General features: G+C 58.7%; 1 protein-coding gene across 1 annotated transcript in view; it reads left to right on the top strand.

Moving 5' to 3' along the window:
- RORC (RAR related orphan receptor C) overlaps window positions 1-11,722 on the top strand; it is a 20,110-nt gene extending 8,388 nt beyond the window's left edge. The window contains exons 3-11 of the mRNA XM_077772611.1: window positions 2,606-2,691; window positions 2,963-3,104; window positions 4,247-4,756; window positions 4,975-5,096; window positions 6,394-6,526; window positions 6,563-6,670; window positions 6,842-6,952; window positions 8,365-8,474; window positions 11,062-11,722. Of these exons, the coding sequence (XP_077628737.1) occupies window positions 2,606-2,691; window positions 2,963-3,104; window positions 4,247-4,756; window positions 4,975-5,096; window positions 6,394-6,526; window positions 6,563-6,670; window positions 6,842-6,952; window positions 8,365-8,474; window positions 11,062-11,223 (1,484 nt within the window). The 3' untranslated portion in view covers window positions 11,224-11,722. The remainder of the gene's footprint in view (window positions 1-2,605; window positions 2,692-2,962; window positions 3,105-4,246; window positions 4,757-4,974; window positions 5,097-6,393; window positions 6,527-6,562; window positions 6,671-6,841; window positions 6,953-8,364; window positions 8,475-11,061) is intronic.
- Window positions 11,723-13,011: the final 1,289 nt, after the last annotated feature.

Below are 13,011 nucleotides of genomic sequence, written 5' to 3'. Positions count from 1 at the left end.
ATGGAGCACACAGGGCAAGGGCCAGGACCGGGGGCCCGAACCTCAGTGTGGGTTTTCCTGTGTTCCTGCACCTGCATCTCCATCTCAGCTTCTAAGTCTCTGTTGCCTGCCAGTCCTGAACCTCTTGGTTATTCCGGCTCAGAAGCTCCGAGAGTCTGATCCTCCCAGCTCGGAACTTCTGACTCTGTGTCCCTGTCTCTGTGTGTCCCTCTGTCTCGGGCCATGGCTGGGGAGCCCTGAGAAGTGGCTGGCCTGGGCTGGGGTCCGAACTCCAGCGTCCCCCCAAGAACAGGTATTGGTAAAGGTTTCGTGGCTGGCCACACCATCCTACGAGGAGAGCAAGGTCTTGGTCACAGCGCCTTGAGGTCCAAAGGCCAGGACCAGCAGTGGGGCAGGCGTGGGGCAGGGCGGCGTGTCTGGGTCACCGTGTGTTTGCCGCACACACGCACGCGGATGTGGCTCCTGGAGAGGGAAGAGGCAGGGAGGCCTGTGGTTGACTGCTGGGCTCGAGTCCGAGTTCCCACTGTGGCTTGGCCTAATCCCCTTGCCACTTACTTTTCTGGGTGACCCACGGTGGTTTCTCCCCTCTCCGGGCTGAAGGCCACTACAGAGGGAGGGCCATGCTGCTGAAGGGGGAGGGGTTGGTGCGAGGCAGACTCCATGGGGCAAGGGGCTCCCCTCAGGCCTCAAACGCCCACTGGGCTTCGTGGCCTTCAGCTCTGCTCTGCCGTAACGACAGACATAGAGTTTTGCCTCTCGCGTGGTACTCTCCTCAGCTGATGTCGTTGCGCCTACTCAGCGACCTACAGTCATCCCAGGGACAGTGTTCTTTTGATCCTGACGTCACTGACAAGGGAACTGAGGCCTAGAGAATCTAAGTGACTTGACGTGCAGGTGTTGCCGTGTTTCTGCTCCTTTTCCAGCTACCAATCCCCCCTCTCTTGTTCTCTCTTCCCCTCCACGCATTCCAATCTACTCTTCATTTACTGGAGAGAATCTGAAAGGCTCACGTGACTCTGCCTCAGATGATCGCAGCCTCCTGTGTGGGAGTTGGGCAGGCGAGTGGGGGCTGGGGGGTGGAGGAGAAGAGAGCGGACTTCTCGAGGAGGGGTTTCAGATACTCATGGGCCTAGTCGCCCATGAGGCGGCTGCTTATCTGACTCAGCTCAAAGCTGGCTTGAAGGGGCGGTGGTGTAAAGGTGCCCACCTCACATGGGCATGGCCAGGGCCCAGGCCTGAGCCACAGGCAAGCTCACTGGAATGCAGGTTTGTGCTATAGACAAGCCACTGCTTCTGCTGACCCTCGGGGTAGGACGTGGATGGGGACACATCACCAATGAGCGGGGGCTGCAGCCTAGCCCGCTCTTCTGGCTCCAGCCCAGCCTCCCTGCTCAAAGGGGAGGCAGCAGAACACCAAAGGCATGGAAAAGGTCCCTGTCCCCTCGGGAGGGACGAAGACCCTGACGTAGTGGGAATCCCAAGTCCCCTTCAAAGATGAGCTGGGAGGAGGCCAACTGCTGGTCCGTGACATTGAGAGAGGTACAGGACAAAGGAGAGAAGAGTCTGGAGCCAGGCACAGGTCCTCACGATGAGCTCCGTGGGTGGCAGGGGGCCCCGTGGCCCAGTGACCAGACACTAACACACCGATGGGCAGGTGTGCCACCCGGCTCAAGCAGACATGCCCAATGTACCTTCCGTGAGCACGCACACCCTTAGACGTGCCCAGCAATGTGTCCCCCAGAACAGCACAATGGGAAGCAGGGAGCTAGGATGCAGACCCAGATCTGGGGCCACCTTACCCCGTCTATAAGGTCTATTCCTTCACCTATAGAGGAAGAAAAGATTGAATGAGATGGCCTCTAGTCCCAGCCAGAGTTCACACTCACAATGTATGTACATACGCTTGGACACTCACACTCACACTCCCAAGTACCGATATGCACAGAGCAGCCTACTCTGCTCTGGGGCCAGGGACGTAGGCACCCTGTTTGAGTCTCTCCCTGGTCCCCGGCATCCACATACATGGCTTGTTGAGCCCTCTCCTGGGCTCTACCTCGGGTCTCCTTTCCCTCTGGGCCCAACTCTGTGGACCCTGTCTTCTTGGCCCCGGGTCTCTGCTCCAGCCGTCCCCGAGCCTTCACTGCCTGGCTAAGGATGGCTGGCATCTCCACCTGGCCCCCAGGTGCCTCCACCTGGGTCACCATGTCTTTCCCCAGCCCCCCTCCCATGCCTCACACTCCTCCCAGGGAAGCAGAGCCCTGGGGCGGGGGTGGCCTAGAGGAAGGCCCCTGGGCGGGAAGCAGGTGTTGTAAAGCACTGAGGACTCTCAGGCCCCCAGCCGGGGAGGAGGTGGCTGGAGCTCCGCCACTTGAAGGGCTGAGCAGGTGGGCTCTGCAGCTGCACGCTGGGCCCCTCGGAGCTGAGACAGCTCTCGGTGGCCCCACGAAACCCAAAACGGCCTCCCCAGATCCTCCGTTGAGCAGCACTAGGCACTTCACCACTTCTTCCATTTTGCAAGAGAGGACAACAAGCCAGAGCAGGGTGAGTGAGGGGTAGGAGGCAGAAAAGGCTCCTAGGCTGACGGCCTGTTCGTTCTTTCTTCCAGCGCAAATTGAAGTGATTCCTTGCAAAATCTGTGGGGACAAGTCGTCTGGGATCCACTACGGGGTTATCACCTGCGAGGGGTGCAAGGTGAGCATGTGCACACACACGCGTGCACACACAGTCTCTCCGTGCTGAGGAGAGGGGCTCTGTGGCCTCTGTTCAGGGACGGGCTCCACGGCACCCAGGAGGCCCCAGACCCCGGGCGTCCGAGTCTGAAGCTAGGAACACGGTGGGGGCGAACTGTGGTTATGCAGAGCCGCGGGGGCCAGAAACCGGATGGGTGGTGGGATCTGGGAGCGCGGGGTGGGGGGGGTGCTGGGGCCAGGACAGGCAGCCAACACCCTGCCTGCCTTCCTAGGGCTTCTTCCGCCGGAGCCAGCAGTGCAACGCGGCCTACTCCTGCGCCCGCCAGCAGAACTGCCCCATTGACCGCGCCAGCCGCAACCGCTGTCAGCACTGCCGGCTGCAGAAATGCCTGGCACTGGGCATGTCCCGCGACGGTGAGGCCGAGTGGGACCCCCCGGGGCTTCCCTGCAGTCTCCCAAGAGGCAGCCTGCCTGCGGTGCTGGGCACAGGTCGCTCCGTAGAAGCGTCCTCCGTGGGGCACCGGCCGGCCACGCAGGCGGGGGGTGGGCCCGCTGCCCTCACCAAAGGTCTTTGCCGTCCCTAACCTTAGGCTCTGCTAGCACAGCCCTCCTTTCCCCAACCTCCCCGACTCCTCGCTTTCTTCTTCCTGTGACGGATTCTCCTCGGCCCCCTCACCTGTGGCCCAGATGCCATCCAGCTCCCACCAACTCCCTCCCGCCTAGCTCATTGCCCTTCCTGGTCCCCCATCCCCATGAGGATACAGGACAGTGGCTAGGAATGCAGCCAGAGGGGGCCGAGAGCGAGCAANGCCCCCCCCCCCGCCTCAGCACAGCCCCCCATCGCCACCACAGAGGGAGCCCAGGGAGGGGCTGGGGGAGGCACGAAGTGATGAGGACCCAGAAAGAGCCCGTCAGCACTTTTCAGCGCCCGAAATAACAAAGTGAAAGGAAACACGCTGGGGTGCAAAGGGGCAGGCGGGGCGAGGGGCTGTGCCCCCACACCTGGGAGGGGTGGGGGGAGTGAAAAGGCAGGAAAGAGAGAGCAGAAGAGGATGTTCAGAAACAAGCCGCGGAGACTGGGTTGGGCTGTGGTGAGTATCTAGGTCACCAGGGAGCCTGCAGGCCTGACCACAGGGAGACCTGTGTTCTCAGCTCTCCTCTTCCTCCGATCCTCCTAGACAGGCGAGGTGACCCCAATACAGCCTGAGGCCCCCGACTTGACCACCCCCAGCCCCAGCTTCAGGAGGCCAGAGTCCTTAGTCCAGGTTCATTGCCTGAATCCTGCCCTTGGCAGAAGCTGGTTTCCAGCTGGGAGACTCATCCCCGGGGGACGAACGTGCCCAGGCGGGACAAGCGCAGACACCTAAGAGGGAGCAGGGGTCTCAGGCCAAAGTGGGGCCCCCAAAGGAGGTTCCCAGGCCACACTGGAGAGGCCCCACTCGGTGCCGGCTATCCAGGGAACAGCGAGAGGATTTGCAATGATCAAAATGCCCATTGATGCCGCCCAGTCCCCAAGCCCTCCTGCCTTGAAAACTCTTGTCCCCGACCTCTTTCAGCTGTCAAGTTTGGCCGCATGTCCAAGAAGCAGAGGGACAGCCTGCACGCTGAGGTGCAGAAACAACTGCAGCGGCAACAGCAGCAGCGGGGACAAGTGGCCAAGACCCCGCCGGCGGGGGGCCAGGGAGCAGACCCCCTCGCCTGCCCCACAGGGCTCCCGGACGGGCAGCTGCCCCTGGGCTCCTCGCCTGACCTGCCTGAGGCCTCAGCCTGCCCCCCTGGCCTCCTGAGAGCCCCGGGCTCTGGGCCCTCCTACCCCAGCAGCTTGGCCAAAGCCGGGCCCAACAGGGCCTCGTATCCCCTGGAATACAGCCCTGAGCGGGGCAAGGCCGAGGCCAGCGATGGCTTCTACGGTGCAGGCAGCCAGCTGCCCCCTGACAGATGTGGGCTTCGTTTTGAGGACCCCAGGCACCCTGGGCTTGGGGAGCCAGGACAGGGCCCGGACAGCTACTGCAGCCCCAGTTTCCACAGCGCCCCAGAGGCACCCTATGCCTCCCTGACGGAGACTGGTGAGCAGCTGGGAGGTGGAGACGGCAGGCATGGTGAGGGAAGGCCTTCCAGGACAGGGGCCAGAGCTGGCACCCCATGGGCACCCCCATGGAGCCCCAAGGAGCCGAGGGGTCAAGGGAGGAGGCAGAGCAGGGGTAGGCCGGGGAGGAGTGCCCTCTGTGTGGGTAGGGCAGCAGCTGGCTGAGACGCAGCCCGTGCCTTCCTCCTCTGGCCCCAGAGCACCTGGTGCAGAACGTCTGCAAGTCCTACCGAGAGACGTGTCAGCTGCGGCTGGAGGACCTGCTGCGGCAGCGCCCCAACCTCTTCTCCAGGGAGGAGGTGGCTGGCTACCAGAGGAAGGTGAGGCCGGGAAACCCCAGGGCAGGGGGCACCCCGCAGGGGAAGGGGAGGCCTGGAGGCCCCGAGGAAGGGGGGTACACCCCGCAGGGGAAGGGAAGGCCGAGAGGCCCCGGGGAAGGGGGGTACACCCCGCCGGGGAAGGGGAGGCTGAGAGGCCCCCGGGAAGGGGGGTACACCCCGCAGGGGAAGGGGAGGCCTGGAGGCCCCGAGGAAGGGGGGTACACCCCGCAGGGGAAGGGGAGGCCTGGAGACCCCGGGGTATGGGGGCACCCCGCAGGGGGAGGGGAGGCTGGGAGACCCCAGGGAAAGGGGGTATACCTTGCAGGGGAAGGGGAGGCCCGGAGGCCCCGGGGAAGGGGGTACACCCCACCTCCACGGGGGGAGTGTGGAGATGGCTAACTGCACATGCAGGGGGGCTGGGGTGAGGCGCAAGTGTGTACCCACTTTTAAACATGTGGTATGTGTGCGTGAGTGTGTCTAGCTGACGGATGAGAGCTTTTCCTCGGCCCCTGCGGGTGCACATTCTGCCCGGCCTTCATCCTGCCTCCTCCACGCCCTGGCGCGCAGACCTCGTGCACTCTCCTTCCTCATCCTCTCTCTCTCTCTCTCTCTCNCCTCTCCCTCTCTCTCTCTCTCTCTCTCTCTCTCTCTCTCTCTCTCTCGATAACAGTAGTCAGAACCCCGACTACCATTTGTTCAACACTCCTTCTCTCCCAGGCACAATGCTGAATGCTTCACATAAATTATCCTCTGTCCTTGCGACCTACAAGACCAGCATTTATTTTTGTTTTTAGCAGACTGGGAAACTGAGCTCAGAGAGGTTCACAGACATATTCCCGGCCACAAAGTAGTGGAGCCAAAGGCACTTTCAGGTCCACCGCGCTCCAAAGTTTACACTCTTTCCCATCACACTCTGACAACACCACCTGTTCTAAAAATACTCGCTTGGCACTGAACTTTTATTCTCCAGTATGTCTTCGGGAGAGGGGTCAGTATGCCCTCCTCACCTGTACAAAATGCAAAGCCTTTGAGGGCAAAGCTGCCTCTTGGATGGTTTTTGTTTCCCCCTGGACAGGCACCTGGGAGCCAGCGGCTGGTGGGGGCTCTGAGAGCGCCACCACATGACCCGAGTTGACCCCAAGTGTGGGCTGTGCTGAAAATAGGCTAAAAAGGCCGTGTGGAGAGTGTGGGAGTTTTGAATCTAGCCCCTGAAGTGTATCAGTCCGGGCTCCCTGGGCCTTTGGAGGGTGGCAGGGTCACAGAGCAGGGTACCACGGGACCTCCTCCTTCCTTGCAGTCAATGTGGGAGATGTGGGAACGCTGTGCCCACCGCCTCACTGAGGCCATTCAGTACGTGGTGGAGTTCGCCAAGAGGCTCTCAGGCTTTATGGAGCTCTGCCAGAATGACCAGATTGTGCTTCTCAAAGCAGGTGCCCAGGGAGGGCGGGCNCCCCCCCCGCCCCCAGGAGCAGTGGAAGTGGTGCTGGTCAGGATGTGCCGGGCCTACAACGCCGATAACCACACCGTCTTTTTCGAAGGCAAATACGGAGGCACCGAGCTGTTCCGAGCCTTGGGTGAGGGGCAGGGGGACATGGAGAGGGAGGGGTGGGACGGCAAGCCCATCTAAAGCTTCAAGACCCAGGGCACCCTCTTTTCAGGTCAATTACCCCCTCTGCTCCCAACATCCAGAGGGCTGGAGTCCTTGGGCACGGGGGCCCCGTCCACGGTGGCTTTCTTTCCCTTAGGCTGCAGCGAGCTCATCAGCTCCATCTTTGACTTCTCCCGCTCCCTGAGCACCTTGCGCTTTTCTGAGGATGAGATTGCTCTCTACACAGCCCTCGTGCTCATCAATGCCAGTGAGTGTTGCTGGGCCTGCCTAAGGGACGTTCCGGAGGCCCGGGAGCAAGGGACACTGAAGGGTCCGGGCATTCAAATGCGGTTAAATCTGGGAAATTGCTTTAAAAAGCAGAATGAAGATTCAGAGGAGCCTGAGAGAGAGAGACAGTCCCCAAGGTGGAGGTGGACACGTGGGGAGTCAGGGAGCCGGGAGGCTGAGAGGAAGTGAGCCACTTCCCAGATGGAATTAGTAGGGCTGTGAGCTCGTGCCAGAGTGTCCAGTGTGACCACACAGCAACCACCTGGAAGGTTTAGAAGGTGATTCTATCCCAGGCTCCACACCCAGAGGCTCTGAGGTCACGGATACTGGGGTGCAGCCTGGAGGACCAGGATTTTTAACAGCCTCCCACAGGTGGCGGTCATGGCCACCAAGCTTGAGAATCGCTGCTCTGTGTGAGCTACTCTTATGACGGTGTGCGTGTGTGTGCGCGCGCGCCATCAGGATGGGGCTCTGGCTGGCCCGCCCTCTCCGCTGCTGGAGCAGACTGGGCTGAGCCCGGGAGTGCCGAGTGTTTGGGGACCTGGGCTAACAAGTCAGCTACTAACCTGAGTCTGCAAGACGTTCTGTTGTCTGACTCTGCCCATGCGCAGAGACCAAAACTCATCCCTGAACTAGAAATAAAGACTTCAAAGATGACTTCTGGCTATTTGATGGAGCCAGGGCAAAAGGTGGTCTGTCTGCTGAGGTTAGCCACAGATCAGTGCAGAGGCCTTGATGCTGACCTGGGAGGCTTCACCAAAGCATCTCCTAGCTGGTCTATCCTCGGCCAGGGGGCAGGGCTCCCTTCTATCCTCCCCCCCCTCCCCCAGGTGGAATCCCAGCATCAAATGGGCCATGTGAAATATCAGGGTAGCAGTGAGAGCGCAGCTTGGGAGTCAGGAAGTCGGGCCTTCTTATCCCCCTCGTCTCTCCCTAGTTTTCCTTGTAGACAGCTAGCCCCACCCCAGGCCCCAGAGCTTTCCTTTTTTTAAATGAAAAACAAAACAAAAAAACAACAACCTTTTTTTTTTTTAAAGGTTTAATCATTTTTCAGAGATAGAGACAGAGTATGAGTGGGGAGGGGCAGAGAGAGGGAGACACAGAATCCGAAGCAGCTCCAGGCTTTGAGCTGTCAGCACAGAGGCAACGCGGGGCCTGAACTCACAGACCCTGAGATCACGACCTGAGCTGGAGTTGGACACTTAACTGACTGAGCACCCAGGTGCCCCCTCCCCCCAGAGTTTTTCACAATCAAACCAGGACACATGCGCACGTGCACTCAACCTAGAAGGCCGCGCAACCCAGCACAGATGCCCAACGCGACACACACCCCTTGGGGGAAGCTAACGTCCATGTTCTCTCTCATTCTCGCCATGGTCCCATGGCCTTCAGACCGGCCAGGGCTCCAGGAGAAGAGGAAAGTAGAGCAGCTGCAGCACAGCCTGGAGCTGGCTTTCCATCACCATCTCTACAAGACCCACCGCCAAGGCATCCTGGCCAAGGTAAGAGCGGAGCCTGAGGGGCTCTGTGGGGACAGCGTGTTAGAGAGCTCGCGGCAGCTCAGGAAACAAGGGGACGGCGGTGGCTTCCATGGACGTACAGATGGAACAGGAGAGCCCGGGGCCGGAGGGACCTCCAGCAACAGTTCAGTGTGACAGAGCCGCCGCCCACCCAGCACTTGCTTGTGCAAGGCACCACAGGACGGAGGCTACAGAGAAGTGATCGGTGCCCCCAGCGAGGGTTTGTAGTGTGGTGCGCAGGGACCCGCACTGGTGCTCTGATACAAAGCAACGTGCGATACGTGAGACTGTAGTAGCACGATTAACAGGTGCTGTCACAGACATGCTGTCGTCCTCAGGGCAACTCAGCCAATAGGACAGGTATTCAAATGTCCCTTTAGCAGTGAGGAGACTTAAGCGACTTGCATGACTGGTGAGTAGCAAATGCAAGATTTAACCCCAGTGCTCTCCCACTACATCCCTACACCCCTGATAGGTTACTTCGGTGAGAGATATTGGGGAAATGTGATGAGCACAGAACAGGGATTAAAAGTAACTTGGGGTAAAAGGAGTGGGTCATCAATGCTTCCTAGGGAAGGTGGCGCTTAAGGTAGGCCATGAAGTAGGACAGATTTTAACAGACATCCGTGGTGGTGGGACAGGCATTCCAGGCTACGGGAACAATACCCGCAAAAATAAGGAGGCAAAAGAGTACATATACGGGAAACAGCTCATAGTACATTTTGCCTCAAGCAGAAGATTGGGAGCTGGCATTGATCAGTGAGGGCGGGAAGTAGCAGAGGACGAGAAGAAGCTGGAAATCAGGTCAGGTAGCATCAGAGAGGGCCTTCAGGGCCATGTTAAGGAACGAAGGCTGGATTCCAGGCAATGGAGAGCCCTGAAGGCTGGAGGCATGATCTCATCAGAGCTATTATTTAGGCAATTTAATTTGGAATCCGTGTAAAAGAACCATTTATGTAATCGTCCAAGCAATGGACCCTTGCTCTGTGCCAGGCACAGTGAGTGCCAGGTGCCAGTATACAGAACCGACTTATACAAGGGGGCCAGGCCCTGAAGAACTTCAAGTGCGATCGGACAGGCTGCAAGGAGAAGCTGACTGGGCCCTGGGAGGGCAGGTGGGAAGCAGATCTGGCCCCACCTTCAGAATACTCCCCTCTACTATCATCCTACCTCCCCAGCTGTCAGTTCTCCCTTACAGAGACCCCTGCTCCTCCCTCCCCTGCCCTGCACTGACCACCCATCCTGCTGAGACTCAACTCCGGAGTCTGTCGTGGCCACTGGCCGCACACACGATATGACCTTGAATGTCTCTCACCTCCTCTCCTCTCACTGCCCTCTCTGTTGCCTATGCCAGCAGCCCTGGCCTCCTTGCCATTCCTTCAACACGGCGCACACAGCTGCACCTCAGCGTTTTTGTATCTGTTGTTCCTGCTATCTGGAAGGTTCCTCCCCTAGTTTCCCAAATGGCTCGTCCCGTCCCTTCATCCTGGAGAGCTTTTCTGATGCAGAAAGTCCTCCACACCTCACCCTGCATTACCGTCCTTTAAGAAATTCTCAGACAGTACTATACATTGGTTTATTTTTTGCCTCCCTCACTAGAATATGCATTGAATGATGAAGCTGGATATTTTATTCTATTTTATTTTATCCACTGATCACCACAGCCCATCACAGTGCCAGGCTGAGTAGGTTCTCAACAAACATTTATTGGATGGATGGATGGATGGATGGATGGACGGACGGACAGATGGGGCTATTGCGATAGTCCAGGCAAATGCAAAGTGAAGCAGTAGAAATGAAAAGAGGATGAATCTGAGACATCAAGGGACTCATGCTGCCCGGTCCTGACAGAGCAGTGTTTTCAAGCCTACTTTGATTATACAGGAAGCTGCAGACGATGAATGGCTTTCTCAGCCTTTCTTCAGTAAGAAGAAACCCCTCTGGCTGAGTATTCGTAGTGTTGGGTACCTGCTTCAGAACTATAGTTCAAACAGTTGTAGAGTGATTGACATGTGCCAAGCGCGAGAGCAGAAGGTACAGAGAGAGAGGGAGATAGGGAGAAAACCTGCCTCAGATGAAACCTAGGGTGGGAAGGTGGACAAATGAGGCCATTTTCCTAAAATCAGGGGTAAGTACTACCACACAGAGAGAAGCCCAAAGGAAAGACCCTTAATCCAGAGGGGGCGGGGTAGTTAGCAAAGAAGAACTGGAAAGGCATTCCAGGTGAGAACAGCATCAACGAGGCCAAGAGGCCAGGGACAGCATATACCAGAGTCGTGGGCCTAACCAACATACGAGCAAAAAGTGTGGGTTAGAGTGTTCACCAGGTGAGTCGCAGGAGCGTGCTGGGGCTCTCCCAGAAAACGCACACCTGTCCTGCAGCGACCTTCACCTGCCTCAGCTCCCCAAACACAGACTCCCCTGTGATGGGATCTAATCCGGCCCCTCCTCCAGTGCCAAGTGCAGAGCACTTGGGGGAAGCAAGAGGGTTGCCCTAGCCCGGGAAGGCCGAGGCACCTTGGCCCTGGGGGAAGGCTGGCGTGCTGACCCTCCCTTAACCCATGTCCAGCTGCCGCCCAAGGGGAAGCTTCGGAGCCTGTGTAGCCAGCACGTGGAAAAGCTGCGAACCTTCCAGCACCTGCACCCCATCGTGGTCCAAGCCGCGTTCCCTCCGCTCTATAAGGAACTCTTCAGCACCGAAGTCGAGTCATCGGAGGGGCTGTCCGAGTGACTGGGAGGAGGGACTCCTTCCCTTCTCTAGAGCCTGCTGGCCCTCCCCCCGACCCCCCTCCTACCCTCACCTTTTTCTTTCTCGTGCCCCCAGAGGGTGGACCCTGCCTGTTCGTTGGGGGTGAGCAACCGCCGAGACTGGTTTTCTGCCTGCAGGCTTGTCTGGCAGTGGGCCAGAGCCAGAGTGGGTGGGGACGAGGGGACAGCCTCTCCAGCCTCGGCCTGGCTGCGTCTCCTTTACCACAACCCTTCACCCCCGGCTTCTGAGAGCTCCAGGGTGGCACATAAGGACCTCTAGGAGGACCGTGGTGTCCGCCGGACGCCGGGGGGCTGGGGCACCCTGGACGAACGGAACTCAACGCTGGGCTCAGAAGCTAAGAACAGGACTCTGAGATACCTCATTGCATTTCCCTGTGGGCTCTGGCTGGGGAGATGTGTCAAGCTCAGAGACTGGCGGCTGGAGCCCGGAGGACCTGTATATAACATGAACCCGGATCAGATTTGCTGCCTTCCCTCTTCCTCTCAGCTCAGCCAGGAAGTTGTTGGGCACACTTCCCTTTTCCCAGGGTCTAAAAAAAACTGGATATGTAGAGGGTAAGGATGGGATGGGGGTCAGGGGCTGGGACAGTCTTTTATGGGATTTAGGTATAGGGATGGGGTACAATGGGGGCCAAGAGCATCACAGATGAGTCACAACTCAACCCTCTTACATGCACTTTAGAAATAGACACCAACCTAGTGAGAGACACACATCCACACACAGGTGAAACACACACTCACAAACTCAGCCTGCAGTACGCACCTCTGTAGGCACATTTACTCTGCCAGTCCTCTGCCTATCCAGAGGTCACAGCTCAGAGGTGCTTAGTGGCCTCGGGGGAAATGTCCCCATCCTGAGGGACCCGGAACATTTTCATGGTGCTCCATTCCACCAACCTTAGACCTGAGGAGCCTCAACTCCGCCCCAGCCCCAGCTGTCTTCTAGCACAAGAAACCCCAGGAGAAGGAGAGATGGCTGGGTGCTGGTCTGTCAGATGGCCCCAGACAGACCCTCGGAGTCCTGCTGCCGTGATGGAGAAAGGAAACAGTGATGGGGTCCCACTAGCACTAGCAGGGAGGAGTCCAGGGAACAGGGCAGGCACCTGCTTCTCCGGGGCTGGAACTTCTCTTGCTTGGCTTTACAAATGGCTGTGAGCCCCCCTCTGAGGGATAAACAGCAGATGGGGGGGGGTCTTCTCAGGGGAGGGGTTTAGTAGGCTAGACATAAACCCCAACTTGTGCTATTCTTTATAAAATTATGTTAAAGGCCAGAGGCATGTGTGGCAGGGGCCGGGGGCAGGGGGAGGGTCTTAAATCAGACTACTGACCAGCTGCTCTCTGCTGTCTCTCTCCTGCTGTGTGGAGACCCAGGTTTCCAGCCCAGCAACCCATGAGCATTGAAAGGATTGCAGCTCCCACTCTGAACAGCCCCCCGGGGAGGCTTGGGAGCTGCTCCTCGGGAACCCCCTCCCCAGGAGGAATCTCAAACTAAGCCCCACGACAGATGTCCTGGACGGAGAACTTTCCCCACAAAATGATACCCAGGGGGACGTTTAGATTGAAAGGCTGTACAGAATCGCCCCGCATCTGGGAGACTAAGAGCCCCCCGAGGAAGGTGCTAGCCCCCAGAGCTCCCCAGAGGGGAGTCAGGGTGCCCACCAGAGACCCTTGCGGGGCTGCTGGCTACCTCCACTTCCCGACCCCTCCCAGACCCTGAGTCCCTGTCTGTGCCCCCCCCCCCAGTCCCATA

The sequence above is a fragment of the Crocuta crocuta genome, unplaced genomic scaffold, assembly GCF_008692635.1.
Source record: "Crocuta crocuta isolate KB4526 unplaced genomic scaffold, BGI_CrCroc_1.0 scaffold415, whole genome shotgun sequence".
Taxonomy (NCBI): Eukaryota; Metazoa; Chordata; class Mammalia; order Carnivora; family Hyaenidae; genus Crocuta; species Crocuta crocuta.
Note: the sequence above shows the minus strand (reverse complement) of the source record. Positions and strands in the feature narration are given on the sequence as shown.